This window comes from Lycorma delicatula, chromosome 1, assembly GCF_047948215.1.
Source record: "Lycorma delicatula isolate Av1 chromosome 1, ASM4794821v1, whole genome shotgun sequence".
Lineage (NCBI taxonomy): Eukaryota > Metazoa > Arthropoda > Insecta > Hemiptera > Fulgoridae > Lycorma > Lycorma delicatula.
In genome coordinates, this window is record NC_134455.1 from 293,733,056 (window position 1) to 293,749,304 (window position 16,249).

Consider the following 16,249-nt stretch of genomic DNA (forward strand, 5'->3'; position numbering starts at 1 on the left):
TATCATAAAGGTATTGTCATTTATTAATCTTCATGTGACTTGAATTACAAAAAACAAAAATATTATTATCAGATTAACTAAACAAAAACTATTGTCATGAATGCATGCAGTTGAGTTTACTCAATTATTTAGATTAAAAAAACAGACAAAGACATACAACTCAGAAAACAAATTACACTATTTATCTATTTATCTATTTAAAAGGAAATTAAGATTTATCGTTATGACACAGTTATGCGAGTTCTAAGGACAAGATATTCAATATGTCAGGTAAAGTGAATATTTATATGCAAAATAAAATATGGAAAAAGCTCCAAAATAAAAGCTTAAATATTTATAAAGCTCATTTGTACATAGATATTTTTACAGTTTGTTTAATTCTTACCTGTATCAGAATACCATCAACTTCCTTATCATTGTTCAAGTTATGTACCTGGGAAAGCAAATCATATTCTGATATAGTCTTCAAACAGTGAACTGTTTTTGTTTTAATGCCTGTACATAGATAAAGTAGCATATGAATTTATGTGATATTCAAAGATATGAATTTATTTACATTTATACGTATATAAAGTTTTATTAAGTTATTAGTAAAAATAAACTATTATATTTAAAGGAAACGTCCATAAATAAAATAAACAAGACTTCACAACAATCTAAATATAAGTCCTGTTTTTTATATAAATTGTATAAGATGGAAAATTAAACAAATGAGGATTAAAATATACTCCCTTTAACTACACTTGATACTTTCTGATTTTGGTAGAAGAGTGGTAGCAACTTTGTCTTTCATCCAGACAGATTATGGGTTTAATTCTCAGTCACTAATTTTTGTATTTAATTTCCAATACTAGATTGGGATCAAGAAAAGCATCTGTGAATAAAACAAACTTTCCCAAATTTGTTTTGCCTAACCACATAACTAAAGTACATTGGCAATTATAAGGCAGAAACTAACTGTTGTGAATATTTTCCTAATGCATCCAATCCATAGCTAGATTGGGCAGATGGACAGCAGCAAATCTGAAGATGTTCAATAACATTATGTAAAACAAAAAATGAATACTTAAAGATTTAAAAAGAAGAGTGTTGACATTAATAAAATTCAATCGAAATAAATACTATCACACAGAAAACTTCTTACATGGAAGTCAAGCTTGATTGTTCATTGTAGTCAAATTATGACAACCCATCTAAAAAAAAACAGAAAATGGGATATTTATTAAGAAAAACAATAAAACTGAAATCATATCAACTCATATAGCTGAATTTTTTTAATTAATTGCAGGGATTTCATAAAAAAAATACAATTCTAGCTTACTTTTAGTAAACAGAACCACAATTAAACCACAACATTTTTGTTACTTTGAATGTTTATTGTAGATTGATAAAAACAAAACAGAAGTAATAAATTGTACAGAAAGCATGATTCAACAAGTAGGGAAATACTGTCAGAATTTGAGAAGAAATAAGAATAAATGATAAAACTAATGGATTAATCAAAGGGACTCTTACAGACACAATATCAAAAGTAAAGTTTAGAGATAATATTTCAGAACCATTTAGAGCAAAGACAGGAGTCAAACAAGGAAATGTGATTTCATCCGCATTATTTAATTTAGTATTGGAGAAAATATTAAGAGAAAGAAGAAAAGAATTACAAAGAAGAGGAATTAAAAAAAAGCAAGGAAGATCACAGATAAACATAGATTGTCTGGCTTATGTGGGTGATTTGTGACTATCAGAAGACAAACAGACAACAAAAATACAGATAGACATATTACAGGAAATATCTGGTAAAGTTGGATTACAAATCTCTTTTGAAAAGCTAGAAATGAAAAGTAGAAAGTATAACGTTAAGTAGATGGAAACTAAATATAGAAAAATTAAGAGATGATAAATTTACATACCTTGGAGAGTGGTTAACAAACAGGAAAATCTACTAAAGTAAAATCTCTAAAGTAAAGAGCAAGAAAGATAGAAATAGCATATCTAATCTGCCAAAGTACATTTAATAAGATCATTATCCATTATTAACAAGATAAGACGTGAAACTGTAGCTAAACCAGAAGGATTATATGCTAAAAAAAGAATGTTTACCACAAAGAAAGAAGTTGGTAATGGAAATGATTGAAAGAAAGGAATATTTTGATTAAGATTTCTCAAAAATTTACCAATTAGAGTTGAAAAATATAAATTAAGAAGCAATAAAGACCTATAAAAGAAAATTGAAAGAATATTAATAACTGAAGAAGAGAAGGTGTTTGTTTTATGATCATGTTAAAAGAATGAATAAAAATAGATTAGCGAAGAATCTAGTGGACTATTTTCAAAAACAGAAAACAATAACAAACTGGTATAAAAAGAGTTAAGGAAGACATGAAAAGGAAAATATCAAAAGAAAGAAAGAAAGCACATGCACTTAGAATGAAAAGATATACTGGGAAGAAAGTAATAAAAAACAACTTCAGAAAAAGAAATCACAATTGCAAGCTTAGGGCTGAGTTTCACGAGACTAGAACAAATTTAAAAAAAATTGTACAAATATAATTTTGTACAATCCCAAGATTATCTTATATGCAAAGTACACTGAAAAACGTACTAATTAAAAGGGTCACATAACTGTAGACCACATTTGTTCAGCAAATTTGAAATTATTGAGATTACTGTGAGTTTACTGAAATCTCACAATAATAATCATTAAAAAGATAACAAAATACATCAAAATCAAACAGAAATTAAATATTGCACAGATTTTTTCCAGAAAAGCTTTAATCATTTTTCTTTTGCTTGTTTATATCACCACATAAGCTTGAAGCTGAAGGTGGGATATGAAAATGGAATTTTGTAGTATGTGAAAAATGCCATGCTAACCAGAATTTGAACCTGCGACCTCCAAATAAAAGGCCAAAGACACTAACACTCTGTCATTGAAATTTGTATCATAAATAAGAGAATATAAAAGGGATCTCTAAATGTAAACTTTACCAAACATAACACCATACAACCATTATAACTTTAACTATAAAAATGAATATTAATGAAATTTTTATTTTTTATGTACATTCAAGCTTTCACATAACTAAATGGGCTGATTTTGATGATTTTTTTTTATTTTGTGTAGTTTACATAGACGACAATGTGAACATATTTTTCATAATTTGGGTCATCAATATATTGCTTAGTGTTGATTATTATAGTGTACTGATAAATAGTATTATGTCATTCTGAAGCTCAAAGTATTTTCATACAAAATTTAAAGAAAATTAATCTGAAAACTGAACAAAAAAGTAAATTTTTAGATTCCATAAAGCTTTAACTCACACTCAGTATAGTTTATACATTGTTTCTCTGCGTTCCTTTTCTTGTTTTTATTAAAACATAGGTTTCTTTTCTGCATTTCTTGCAAATGTTTATTTTAGGAGAGCACCATTATTTTTAGGCTTTTGTTTCTTTTTAAAACAAATTAAGCTTTAAATAAATAAACAAGTAAAAACCCACTTAATTTCACTTTAACAATTTTTCAAAATCTCAGTTTTCTAAAATCAGAACCAAAATTAAAGTGTTAGTAAGGTGTTAGGTGGTTGCTTTTAATCTGGCTACATCTAATCTTTCTTTTTCTGTTTAGTCTCTGAAACCACTGTAAGGTACTACTACTTCAAAGGATGAAAGAGGATGATATGTATGAATGTAAATGAAGTATAATACTTCAAGTCCATTCCTGGGATGTGTGGTTAATTGAAACCCAACCACCAAAGGACACCAGTATCCACAATCTAGTATCCAAATCCATATAAAAGTATCTGCCTTTACTAGGACTTGAACCTTTGTACTCTTGACTTCAAAATCAGCTGATTTGTGATGAAAAGTTGACCACTAAACCAACCTGGTGGGTTTTGGCAACATCTAATAGTAAACATTTTTTCTCTTTGTAATTTGTAATCTTTATCTTAATTATAAAACAGTACCAGGAGACACTAATACATAAGAAATCATATTTTAAATTGAAAAAAAAAAGATTAGGAAAAATATATCAAAAACATGTCTAAAAAATAATAATAATAGTATTAAACCACAATATATAACTAGTAAAATAAAATACAAAAGCATTATAAGCAATAAATAAAGTTAAAAATGCAAAAATCCAGGATTAAAAGGGAAAAAATAAAGTACTTTAGAATAAAAATAAGTAGTTAAGATTACAAATTTCTGTCAAAGACCTTAAATAGGCTAGGTTATATAGTTATATACAATATGTATAGTTATATATCACGTGTAATTAAAATCAGAATTTATTTTATAAATGAAAGATAATAAATAAGAAAACGTGTACAAAAAATTTAGTAATTTAATTTTATCATGAAGCAATACATCTTTATCTCATGCAACAAAGATAACACACAACCAAACTAAACAAACAAAATTATAAAAATGCCAGATGCAGAATTAAGCTACATTTTTAAATATGTGCTAGAATTGTAGACAAACTTACAAAAATTATATATAATATATATATATATATATATATATATATACATATATAATATAATAAAAAAAAAATAAAATAAAAATATTTTTAAGGTAATACCTTAAATACCTTTATAAATACTCTGTATTAATATTGTTTTTAGTTTATATAATATAATATATATATATATATATACACACACACACACACACACACACACACATACTCATAATTTTTATACATATACTAGCTCTACCCGCCACGCTTTGCTGTGGCACATTGTGGTTGCATGGATGAGAAATGAGAAACAAAACAAAGCATACGTTTCATAGAAGTTTAATTTTGCAATACTTGTGGATATACAATATTTTTTGTTTTTCCACTGTCTGCATAGATATAAAGACTATCTGGTTTGCCGACTCGGGAACACGCAACATACAGTTGCTAATGTGAGAAGCAATCCGCATCTAAATCTAAACCACACAATTCTAAAGATTGACCTTGAGCTTTATTGATTGTGATTGCAAATGCCAATCGAATTGAGAATTGCAATCTTTTAAATTAAAATGGTGTATCGGTCGGGATTATGGGTATTCGAGGAATGAGGACATCTTCACCTTTGAAACGCCCCGTTAAAATCGTTGCTTCCACTACGTTATTCATCAATTTCTTAACTGCAAGTCGCGTGCCGTTGCAGAGTTTTGGCTGATTAATATTCCGCAACAGGATAATTGTCATTTTTTGATCGAACCGTTGCTAGAATCAATCTAATGAGGAATGTTTTCCCAGTTCCTCCTGGCGCATCCAAGAAGAAGGAGCCCCCAACTCTGTCATTTATCATTTGCATTATGCGATCATAAATGTCTTTCTGTTCACGCATTAATTTGGGAATGTTTGATTGGACATATGACTGAAGATCACCAATGTTGTAACTCTGTTCACGGCGTAAATCCACATCAAATGAAGCAATCGCAGCTCGGGTGGGTGCTGGCATTCCCAATTGACTAAGAACTTTATTTGCAATAGCTAAGCACTTGTCTTCAATATTTATCAATGCTTCATTGTAAATGCCTTCTGTAAATTCCATGGTCATATTGGTATTTTCTAGGCGTACTCTATGCAAAATATCCTCAGCCATATGCGATCGATATCTTTCCCAAAACTGTGTGGGAGATGAAGGAAAGCAAGCGGTCAATATAATTGCGAATAATGCGCGAATTTGGTTTGGATGTGCAGTGTTGCACGCGTCATTAATACATACATCCCACTGTTGGTCGTTTTCTAATAAATTCAGAGCTTGGTGAAAGGTGCAGTTCAATCACAACACGATCACACAAAAGTACCTCGATTAAAGTGAATATTTAATTCAGATTGTATAATAATCTGAATCAGATGCAAGTGGATACGTTGTTTTTTTTTTTGTTAATAAACAATGTAATTAGGAACAGGTACTGTTTCACATATGACTGCGGTTGTCGTTAGCTAGTATGGCGAGTGTTCCCCTCGCTTCCGGCAGATGGCGCGGTCACTGGTACACAGCTGACCGTTAAAAAAAGTGTTTTCTCGTGGTCACGGGTATGTGACTGATGCGAAAAATTGATTAAAACAATCTTTGATGCGGGTTATATATCGTGCTAAAATTTGAGCTCAATCGGTGCAGAACATTTTGAGTTTTTGAAGCGTACACAAACGAATTTAACATTTTTATATATAAAGATTTGTGGGCTGCGAAAAAAGCCCTCAAGTCGTGCAAAAAACACAATTTTAAATGCTTACAAAAGCAGACAAATTACAGAATAATCAAATGGCGTTGATTTCAGTTATTAATAAACTGCTAACGTAAGTAGAAGTTGTGCTGCTTCAGTGTACAACGTAATTCTCGAGTATGAATCTACTAATGAATTACGTTCTCCAAAGAAAACAAAACCCCGCAGGTCAATTGAGAAAAAGGTGAGATTTTGATAAAAACGCAATTCGTAAAAAAATTACACCAATTTGAATTATTTAGAAATAGTTTAGCGGTGTATTATGTCCTTTGGAAGAGAATTCTGTTATTGTCTTCGACAACGCTTCTTATCATTAAACGAAAAGAATTCCAGCCGTGTTATAGAAAAACAATGATATCAAATGTGGCTTAGTTCAAAAGGAATAATTTTTGAAGAGGTTTAAGTTAATGTTCAATCACTGCAAAGGGTTTCGCGTATTAAAAGTAATTATAGTCCGTATAAAATTGGTTTGACACACAACGCCATATTGGTAAGTCGTGTTTTTATTAGGCTCCTAACGAATATGTCTGCCGGCCTCCGTGGCACGAGTGATAACGTCTCGGACTTTAATCCGGTGGTTCCGAGTTGGAATCCCGGTCAGGCATGGCATTTTCATACGCTATAAATCATTCATATCATCATCTGAAGCAATGCATAACGGTGGTTTCGGAGGTTAGAAAATACAAAAAAAAAACAAATACTTAGTTGTGTGGTTTCAGTATTACTATTTGTGAATTTTGTTCTTTGCTTTTACATAGCAAAGAACGCTAAATGACCAAAAACGATTGTTTGATCATATATATGTAAAAAAATAACCTAACAAAGGATTTTTTGGTCATTATGTAGGGATATTATTTTCTGTGTTATTTGGTTATTTCGACTTTTTTTGTTTGCATAGTCTTAAGTCTATCTGGGCTATAAGAAAGTTGGGTGTTTTAATTTATTTACTCTAAGTCATCCTTCTTGGTGGCTTTTCTTTTTGTTTTGGTGTTTTTTTTTTTTTAATAAAATACAGATGTTTTAGTTGTTAAATATATAATTCAAAGAAATTTGGTCGTTGTGTTTGACAGCGGCCATCTTGCATTGATCTGATTGGTTTTCCTTTGTTTACATTTCCAAATTAAAAATGTACAAATTAAAAATAGATAGATAGATTTATTAAAAATAGATGAAAACAATCTTTGATGCGGGTTACATATCGTGCTAAAATTTGAGCTCAAACGAACTTAACATATATATATATATATATATATATATATAGAGAGAGAGAGAGAGATGTACAATACAAATAAATTAATAAGTAAAAAGAATATTTCAGATTAAAAAAATAAAAATAATACTACACAAATAAACTTTGACAAAACCCAAAAACATGCTATTATTCATGAAATTAAGTAAAAAAAGGTAACGCTTCAAAAAACACACAAAAAGTAAAAAAAAAACAAAAAATGTAGCACACACTTCAAAAGATTGATTTTTCTACACATATTTATTTGCAAAATAAATGTTATTTTTAACTATTTTCCTTTATTTAATTTGGCTGTATTTATTTGCTGAAATTTAAAAAAGAATGCACTAATATTATTTTTTATGTTTTACTCTACGTTTTCATTTTGCACTGTCCTTTACTTGACTTTCCTTGCAATTTTTTTATTTGTATTTTAAATTATGGGTAGGCCAAAAAAAAGTAACACCTGTCCTGAAAAGCTATTCACAATAAATGCAAAAGACAAGAAGCACAATCTTGATAAAAGTAAGAAAAGAGCCCTGAGGTAGATAATCCCCACGTCCGGAACACAACATCTATGTTCCACGTCCAGGGCGGCAACAGCTGTACCTTTGTACATCACATATAGCTGGCTAACGGGGTTCCGAGTAAATTCCTCGGTTATGCTTTGTTAAGTTTGACCTGGTTCCAACTTCAGGTCACTAAACAGACTGGATTTTTGGCTACCTGCAGGAAATGGAATAACAAACGATTTTGGAAATGGATTCATACCACTCTTAGAGCTGGTGATGTGGAGGCCAGGGTCAATGTTATTGCAGGTGTAACAAGACTCTTCCGTTGTCCACATGCCCCCTGCGATGGCAAGCATGTAGCAATGGTGCCCATGTATGTCGGTGCATGGGAGCTCTGAAAGCTTCGGTGAGTAGGAGCCTGGAGTCAGTGCAGAGACTGCGCATCCGCTCTCTGCCAGGACATATGCCGGTTCCACCGGAGTACCGGATCGGACCTCCAAGGTTAGTAGTCCTGGAGTGGGGGTGTACCCCGGCGGCTAGCCTTGCTACAGAAGGGATCCACTGTTCATGAATATTGAACAATCAAACGTGGCAGAGGGTGGACGTAAACACCCTCGTTTAGAAACCGCCGATTCGCCACAAGCGAAGAGGAAAAAAAGTAAGGAGAGTGATAAGATTAGAAAAGATGGTGATAAAATCAGTAAAGATTTAAGAAAAGCTTTGTTTGGAAATAATGTTCCCAAACCAAGATTTTTGGTCATTACAAAAGAGAATGGTAACTTCCAAAAGGTAAGTAAAGGTAAGCCGATTCGCCACAAGCGAAGAGGAAAAAAAGTAAGGAGAGTGATAAGATTAGAAAAGATGCTGATAAAATCAGTAAAGATTTAAGAAAAGCTTTGTTTGGAAATAATGTTCCCAAACCAAGATTTTTGGTCATTACAAAAGAGAATGGTAACTTCCAAAAGGTAAGTCCATTCTTAATTGCTAGAGAGATTACAAATTGTGCTGGTGGTCCTGTCAAGGAAATCCGTAAGACGTTTAACGGATTACATGTCGAAACTATAAACGACATGCAAAGCCAGAAAGTCCAGGCGTTGAAGAAGATCGGTGAATTTGCGGTTACTGTCCAACCGCATAGTACACTTAATTCATCTAGAGGAGTTGTTGTTTGCCGTGATCTTCTTAACTGTACTGAAGAAGAAATAGTGCAGGAAATGTCTAGTCAGGGAGTGACACATTGTCGCAGACTTTCTATGAGATGAAATGGTGAGATTCTTCCTTCGGCCTCTCATGTTTTGACATTCAATAGACCAAATCTTCCTGAAAAGGTACGAGCTGGCATCCATCGGCTTGATGTACGGGCATTTATTCCGCAGCCGATGAGATGTTTTAGGTGTCAACGTTTCGGACACACTGCAGCTAAATGTGAAGCGCAGGAAATTTATATATGCGGAATGAAGATACATGAGGGTGATCCATGTAAAGACCCTCCAGTCTGCATTAATTGTAAAGGGCACCATAACTGTCGATCCAGGAACTGCCCAGTATACAAATCAGAAACAGCCATTCAGGAGGTTAAAACGCTTCAAAAAGTCAGCTACCCTGAAGCGAAGAAGATTGTAAACCTACATACACCTAGACCATCGACTACATACGCAGAAGCAGCTGCTGCTCCCCCCACACCTAAAATCAACGTGGAGCAGTTGCTTAATACGATGGCACCAAGTCTCATGACAATGATAGAAAGAATCATTGATTCCAAGATTGAGTCGACTCATCAGATACAACAAAGTAAACATGAGAAGGCTCATTCCCGGACTAACGTCGCCGACAGAAGACCTGTACCAGCGCAGTTTAAAAAACCGGCAAAATCTTCGATTATAACTCCAGCAATAGACGTAATGAAGAAAAATCTTGATTTATCCGACAAAGATCTAAAGATCACCCCGACGACGAGTCATATAGCTAACGATACTGTGACAAGAGTACAGGAAAAATCTGCGTCAACCAAAATGGAGGTGCAAGTAACTATCGAAAAAGCACCAGACACAGACGATATTAAAACTGTACCTACAGAGGCCCCAAAAGCTCAGAGAACAACTGTGGCGAGAGCATCTGTATCAGCCGGCCCAAGCACAGCCTTAGACATTGAATCTAGTTCATCAGCCGCCGAAAGTGCATCGGTTGCAAGTTTAGTCTCAATTGCAACGATGCTCACAGCACCATTGAAGCTTTCATCACCTGATGTAAGCCGGCAAACGTCATTGGCGTCAGAAAGAGAAGACGATGCCATGTCCGAAGCCTCAGACACTCTGTCGTCGGAAGTTGAGGCCGTTCGCAGAATGGAAAAGCGTAAGAAAGGATGGCCGAAAGGAAAGCCAAGGCGGTAATTTGTTGGATTTTAAATTAGAAGATTGAAATTTTGAACACTTATTTTCTTCATGGAAATATGAATTAAAGAACCTTTTTTTATTTTTTTTTTTGAAGTGGGATGGGGGTAATGACCAAAGTAGTCGATGCCCCTAAAAACCTCCAAAAAAAAAAAAAAAGTAAGAAAAGAAATGTAGAGAAGTAATGTTAAGAGTTTAATCATATATAAGATAAACTCACTTGAATAGAGAGTAGGTATTATTTTTTGGTCTAAATTTATAATAGAATCTCTTTAATTTCATCTGAAAACACTTTTTTTATATGAATAGTAATTAAGCTACAGTATATATCATTGCAATGTGATAATCTAATATGAAATAATATTGAGATAATAAAATATTAAGTAATACGATATTAAATAATGTACCTAATAATGAAAAAATCTTCTAATCCTTATGTAAACAATAAAAAATTTGGATTAAATTAAATCAAAACATTTTCTTTTACTGACAACATTACTCTATTAATGAGTTTTCAAATAACAATAAAAAGATAAACCTGATTTTTCTTCATACTCCTTAACATGTACTCAAAATATGAACTGAATATGTACTCAAAATATCAATTAATGCCTTTGAAATTGGTAATTTGTACTGTAATACTGATTTTATTTACATATTTTCACAAAGTTCTACAAAGTCTGATAATAAATCTGTTCCTTTTGATATTTCTTGGTAAACACCAGAGTAAGTTTTCTTTCGTTATCCAAGCAATAGCACAATTCTGAAGTAATCTTTAAAATGTATGATTATATTTTGATTTGAATAAAGTATTTACAGACAGATCTTAGAGAGATAAGACATTTCTTTGAATTAAATTTTTTAATTTAATTTCACATTCTGAATTATATGAGTTATTTTCACAATCTTTTGGGAGACTCTGTATTTATAAAACCATCATATAGAGTGATAACAGACTCTCTGTTAGCACTCTATGAATGTCAAGACAAGAACAGTAAAATGAACATAGAAAATTCACTTTTACTTTTCCAAGGTAAGCATAAAAAACTTAATATAAATATAAAGCTACTGATATGTACACCCATAAAATGTGCTTGTTTTTATATGGTGATCATAGAAGAATTCCAGCAAAATATGTTACCTACATTTAGTAAGTTTTCTTATCACCTAAAATGTTATCTTGGTTGTATTTATTTAAATGTATATAACACTTATAATTAATAACACTGCTGAAAATAATTCACATGCATATTTGTTCTAAAGTTTTTATTACGTAAAATTATAATTAAATAAATTATAATTAATTTATTCATTTAGTTTTATTTGTTTAGGTGACAAGCCATTTCTCACATTCCCTAATAAGCCTGGCATAGCATGCTTGTTAGCAGTGTCTTACATCAGGTTTTCTGATCAATTGTTTGGCTACAGCATCTCACATAAAACATAAAATTGACCGTAAAGCTTTATCTTTCTTTAATTGTCCACAAGCCTTAACTGACAATAAATTAGTCCACACACCTATAATTTAACACACTCTAAATAAATCACGTGGTGAACTGCAAATAATAATAATAAATATAATCTAATCCAAAAAGGTAACTTGAGAAAATAATTTTACAAAAGTGTATATGCCATACATAACAAGTACTTCAAGATTTTTTTCTCAAAATTATATGATCATCCATATATGCAAAAAAGCTTACAAAAGCTATGAAAAAAATTGCCTGCTGGCTGTAGTTTTGAACCAGTTTATAGTTAAGGGGGAGTATAGTAGAATACCATTAGACCCAATCCAAAATGATTAAGATCAGAACTGTATAAAAATCTCCCTGGTGATTCAAAATGACAATCATTTTCCAAAATGGAATTAAATTTAGGTGGGCAATTTAATGTATACAAGATATTTATTTTTGTGCAGAATTATTTTTAATTAAAATGACAATATTTATGTTTTTATACATAATGAATAGATATGGAGAATGTGAGATGTAACCCAAAGAACAGACCAAATGAATAAGATAAATTATCATAGTCAGCATCACCACCGTTAATACGTCAAGAAAAATTGGTTACGAGGCTAAAACTATCTCTTTTTGTAAAAGAGAAAATTAAAAAAAAAAATATTGATATAGATGTTATGCAAGTTCACCAAAAATTTGAAAAAAGATATTCCCTGTAATAATTTATTGTCTACCACTGATATCCTTGCAGCAATGTATACCAACTCAAGCAGTGTTCTGCAGTAACATGCAATACCTAATTTAACTAAACTATAACAAATTTTATCATTAATTAGAGCTTTTATTACTTAAGGATCCACATCCACTGTAAACCTGTACTAAATAAAAACAAAAAACATTCATACCAACTTCTTTAGCAGCCTTCATCTTATTCTTTACATAAGTTGTGCTTGCTGGATCTTCTCCAACTAGAACAGCAGTAAGCTGAGGTGGACGATTTCCTAATGCTACCCACTTCTCTGTTTCAAATTTCAATTCTAAAAGAATTTCATTAGCAATTATCTTACCATCTATGATCTTAGCTTTATATCTAAAACATACATATAAATTCACTATTAATTTAGATAAAATACAAAAATAAATCTTACAAGAAATACTTAAATAAATAATTGAATTAGAATGTTGAGAAAATTATTCCATCAAAACAGCAAAATGTAAGAATAAAATAATACTCGAATTTTATTACATGAGGTAGAATTAAATGAAAACCATAGAATGGTTTTTAAAATTTGCAACACTCCACTACTCTCTGTAAGTTGGCAGCAGTGATAATCATGGTGTAAAGAATAGCCTACAGATGACTTGTGACACAGTCGAACAGTATTCTTCTTTATCTTTTTTGAATAGTGAAGGAGTTGAAATGCACCACAATTCATTAACAAACGAGAGTGTATGGTGATGCATGTCTGTTACTACAAATCAATGAGTGGATTAGAAGTCTACTAGATAGAACTACTTCTATAACATACCTTCTCAACCAAAGTCAGGCATACTGAATAAGCCAACCAACTGGTTAAGCCAAAATGACAGAAATTTTCAGATAAAAGTAAATAAAAACCTATCTGTTTAGATAAGAATCAGCATACCATATTTTTATGTTAGGTAGTTCAACAAGTGTCTCCAAGGTGAGTGACAAACCCACTGACTGTAAAATAGTAAGAATGATGTGCTAATACCAGTAGGGAACTTTTGCACTGCTTTGAAGCAAGGGTGGTGGCTTCCTAGAAAGGGCTGCCACTAAAGATGAAACCTGGATCCACAGGATCAAAAACCAAGAAATGGCATTATGCTCCAGAATTTATTAAGAAATCCCTAAAATATGGTCAAACAGAATGTTTGATCTCAGTTATATTAATTTATTTAATACATTGTTTTTTGTTATGTTATCTATTAAGTTTACACATTTCACAACTACACCAATAATTGTTTATAGTATATTAAAATATTTAATAATAAAACATGCCTAGACATAATAGATAACAATAACAAAATGAACAAACAATTGCAAACATTATCAAAAATGATTAGTTGTAACTTTCAAGACTGATAAAATTCATAACAAATAAAATAAACCAAAAAGTACATAAATTAAAATTGTACATACTATAAGAAATATTACATTGGGCAGACTGAAAGCACATTACATCATAGATGTAAACAATATATGCAAATAACATATACACAATAACATAATCGATCTTTGAAAACAATCTTAAGACAGCATACATTAAAAATAGTCACATTTCAATTTTATACAAAACACAAATATTAACATATTTATATTAACATATCCACAATCTTAACATATCTTAAAGTTATGAAATTTGCAAGCAAACACAATTTGACAAAAACAATATGATAAAAAACAAACACAATGGAAATCTGTGATTAAATGATATTCTGAAGAGATTACCTAAATTTAAAAATGACTAACATCACCAAGAAAGGATTATACATAATAGAAATGCAGAAAAAATCTTCTGAAAGCATGTTTCCATATATTTAGAAAATTAAATTTTTAGGTTTTTTTTAACTTTAATGCTTATAAGAACTAGCTATTTCAGTAACAAAAAGTATTAACAAACCAACAGAATTAAAAGTTATATAAACTAATAGATATTATATTTAAAATATATCTATTCTTTTCATTACACTTATTACACTTAACATAATTCAATAGTAGAATGATTACTGATCACTTTATTTTTTTTTTGGTTTAGAAATTCATTAGAATACCTACCCTTAATTAAACAACTAAACTAAATAACAAAAAAAAACAGTTTTACAATCTAATAGTTCTACCAGTGACCTCTATGGTGGGAATGGTAGTTTTTCTAGTAGCTTTTTTGGGTTTCTGACTTTAATCAGGAAGAATCTGAATTTTATTAATGGTCAGACCTGGCATTTTTCAAACATTACGACTCATCTATTATGAGGTATAATTGGGCAACATGTTGTTTCTGGAGAAAATAAATAAATAATAAATAAAATTGCCTTTATTGTCCAACCAAACAATAATCATATGGTACAATAACAATTAACTTCTAAAGAGGTGATCTATGTAATAGTTTCACTGCAAATAAAGATGATACAGTTTATCTAAAAGTTTTGAGTATGACTATTTAAGTTTAATAATTGTAAACAAAGTAATCAAGTGAAGCAGAATGCCAGATGCCAAACAATAATCAAACTGCTAACAGCATGAATGTTTTCTTGCAATTTCAAATGAAATACCTATTTTACAAAATGTTATAATCTAGCCAGTTAAATTCTACACTAAAGAATCTGAACTAAGGTTCTAGCTAACAAAATGAATTACTAGCAGAATTTATTATTTTTAATTCACATCAACTTTTATAACTTTTGATAAATCAGCAAGATGCACTATAAAACTAGAAGACCTAATACCAAACTTTTGTGAGTGTTATACCAAACTTCTTTATAAGTTTCTTGCTATTCAATTTTGATCACCATGCTTTGACAGTAACCAATATACAACATAATTTTAAACAAAAATCACAAATTTCTAAACAAAGTAGTATTTCTAATATTATTTCATGAAGTACAGTATCAAAATCATGTGGACTATTGAAAAAATGGTAGAAACTTTCAAATTATTAAGGTGACTATATACATACTGATATAACTGTAGATTCTGGACTTAAAACTGAACCATCCCCATAGGAGGAAGACACCCACCTTGTGACGTTACCGGTCACACACCACCCCCACTGTTCCAAGCCCTGAAGGGCTTTACTGGAGGTTGTCTTTAGACCCTCTAGCTGATTATATCTCACAGTCATCAGCCAGGCCTTGGTCAGGATGCCACCGATGTAAATGCCTCGGCAGACATTTGCATCAGTAAATACATATCAAATTTTGCCTTCATGTAGGTCTCAAATGAACATCTTCACATCCAACCTAACATGATTCCCTCAAACTAACTAACCAAAACCATCGAAGCGTAAACCCCGTGCCTAGTATAGATTTGACAACACTGTTCGTGACTGTGAATGCCTCGGGAAACAAATGAAGTTAAAGTTAAATCAGTGCTACACTCATACCAATCAAAATTGTGTTTTACGCAACATAGAAATTCAGATCTACACCCAAATAAGTCACCTAACAAGGGGTACGCAACCTCATTCCAGTCCGCGCAGGAGCCCAGGACAAAACCCGCACCCCCACCTGGTCCCATAATGGTGTCTCGCGTGGCATTACCAAATCATGATCAGGACCGCCACCGGCAAAAGGAAGCCACATCCCCGGTTGCATGGGTTAACATACCCGAGGCACGATCACCCCAACCAAACAGCAGAAGTCCCAAAGCGAATCACAAACAATACCAATATAACCATGGCACGA

The 16,249-nt window shown here is 31.6% G+C and overlaps 1 protein-coding gene across 2 annotated transcripts in view; it reads right to left on the reverse strand.

Moving 5' to 3' along the window:
• Nmdmc (NAD-dependent methylenetetrahydrofolate dehydrogenase) overlaps positions 1-16,249 on the reverse strand; it is a 57,776-nt gene that overhangs the window by 25,571 nt on the left and 15,956 nt on the right. For both annotated transcript variants that reach the window (XM_075379539.1, XM_075379530.1), the window contains exons 2-3: positions 12,730-12,914; positions 386-495 (exon numbers count right to left, since the gene is read on the reverse strand). In XM_075379539.1, the coding sequence (XP_075235654.1) occupies positions 386-495; positions 12,730-12,914 (295 nt within the window). The remainder of the gene's footprint in view (positions 1-385; positions 496-12,729; positions 12,915-16,249) is intronic.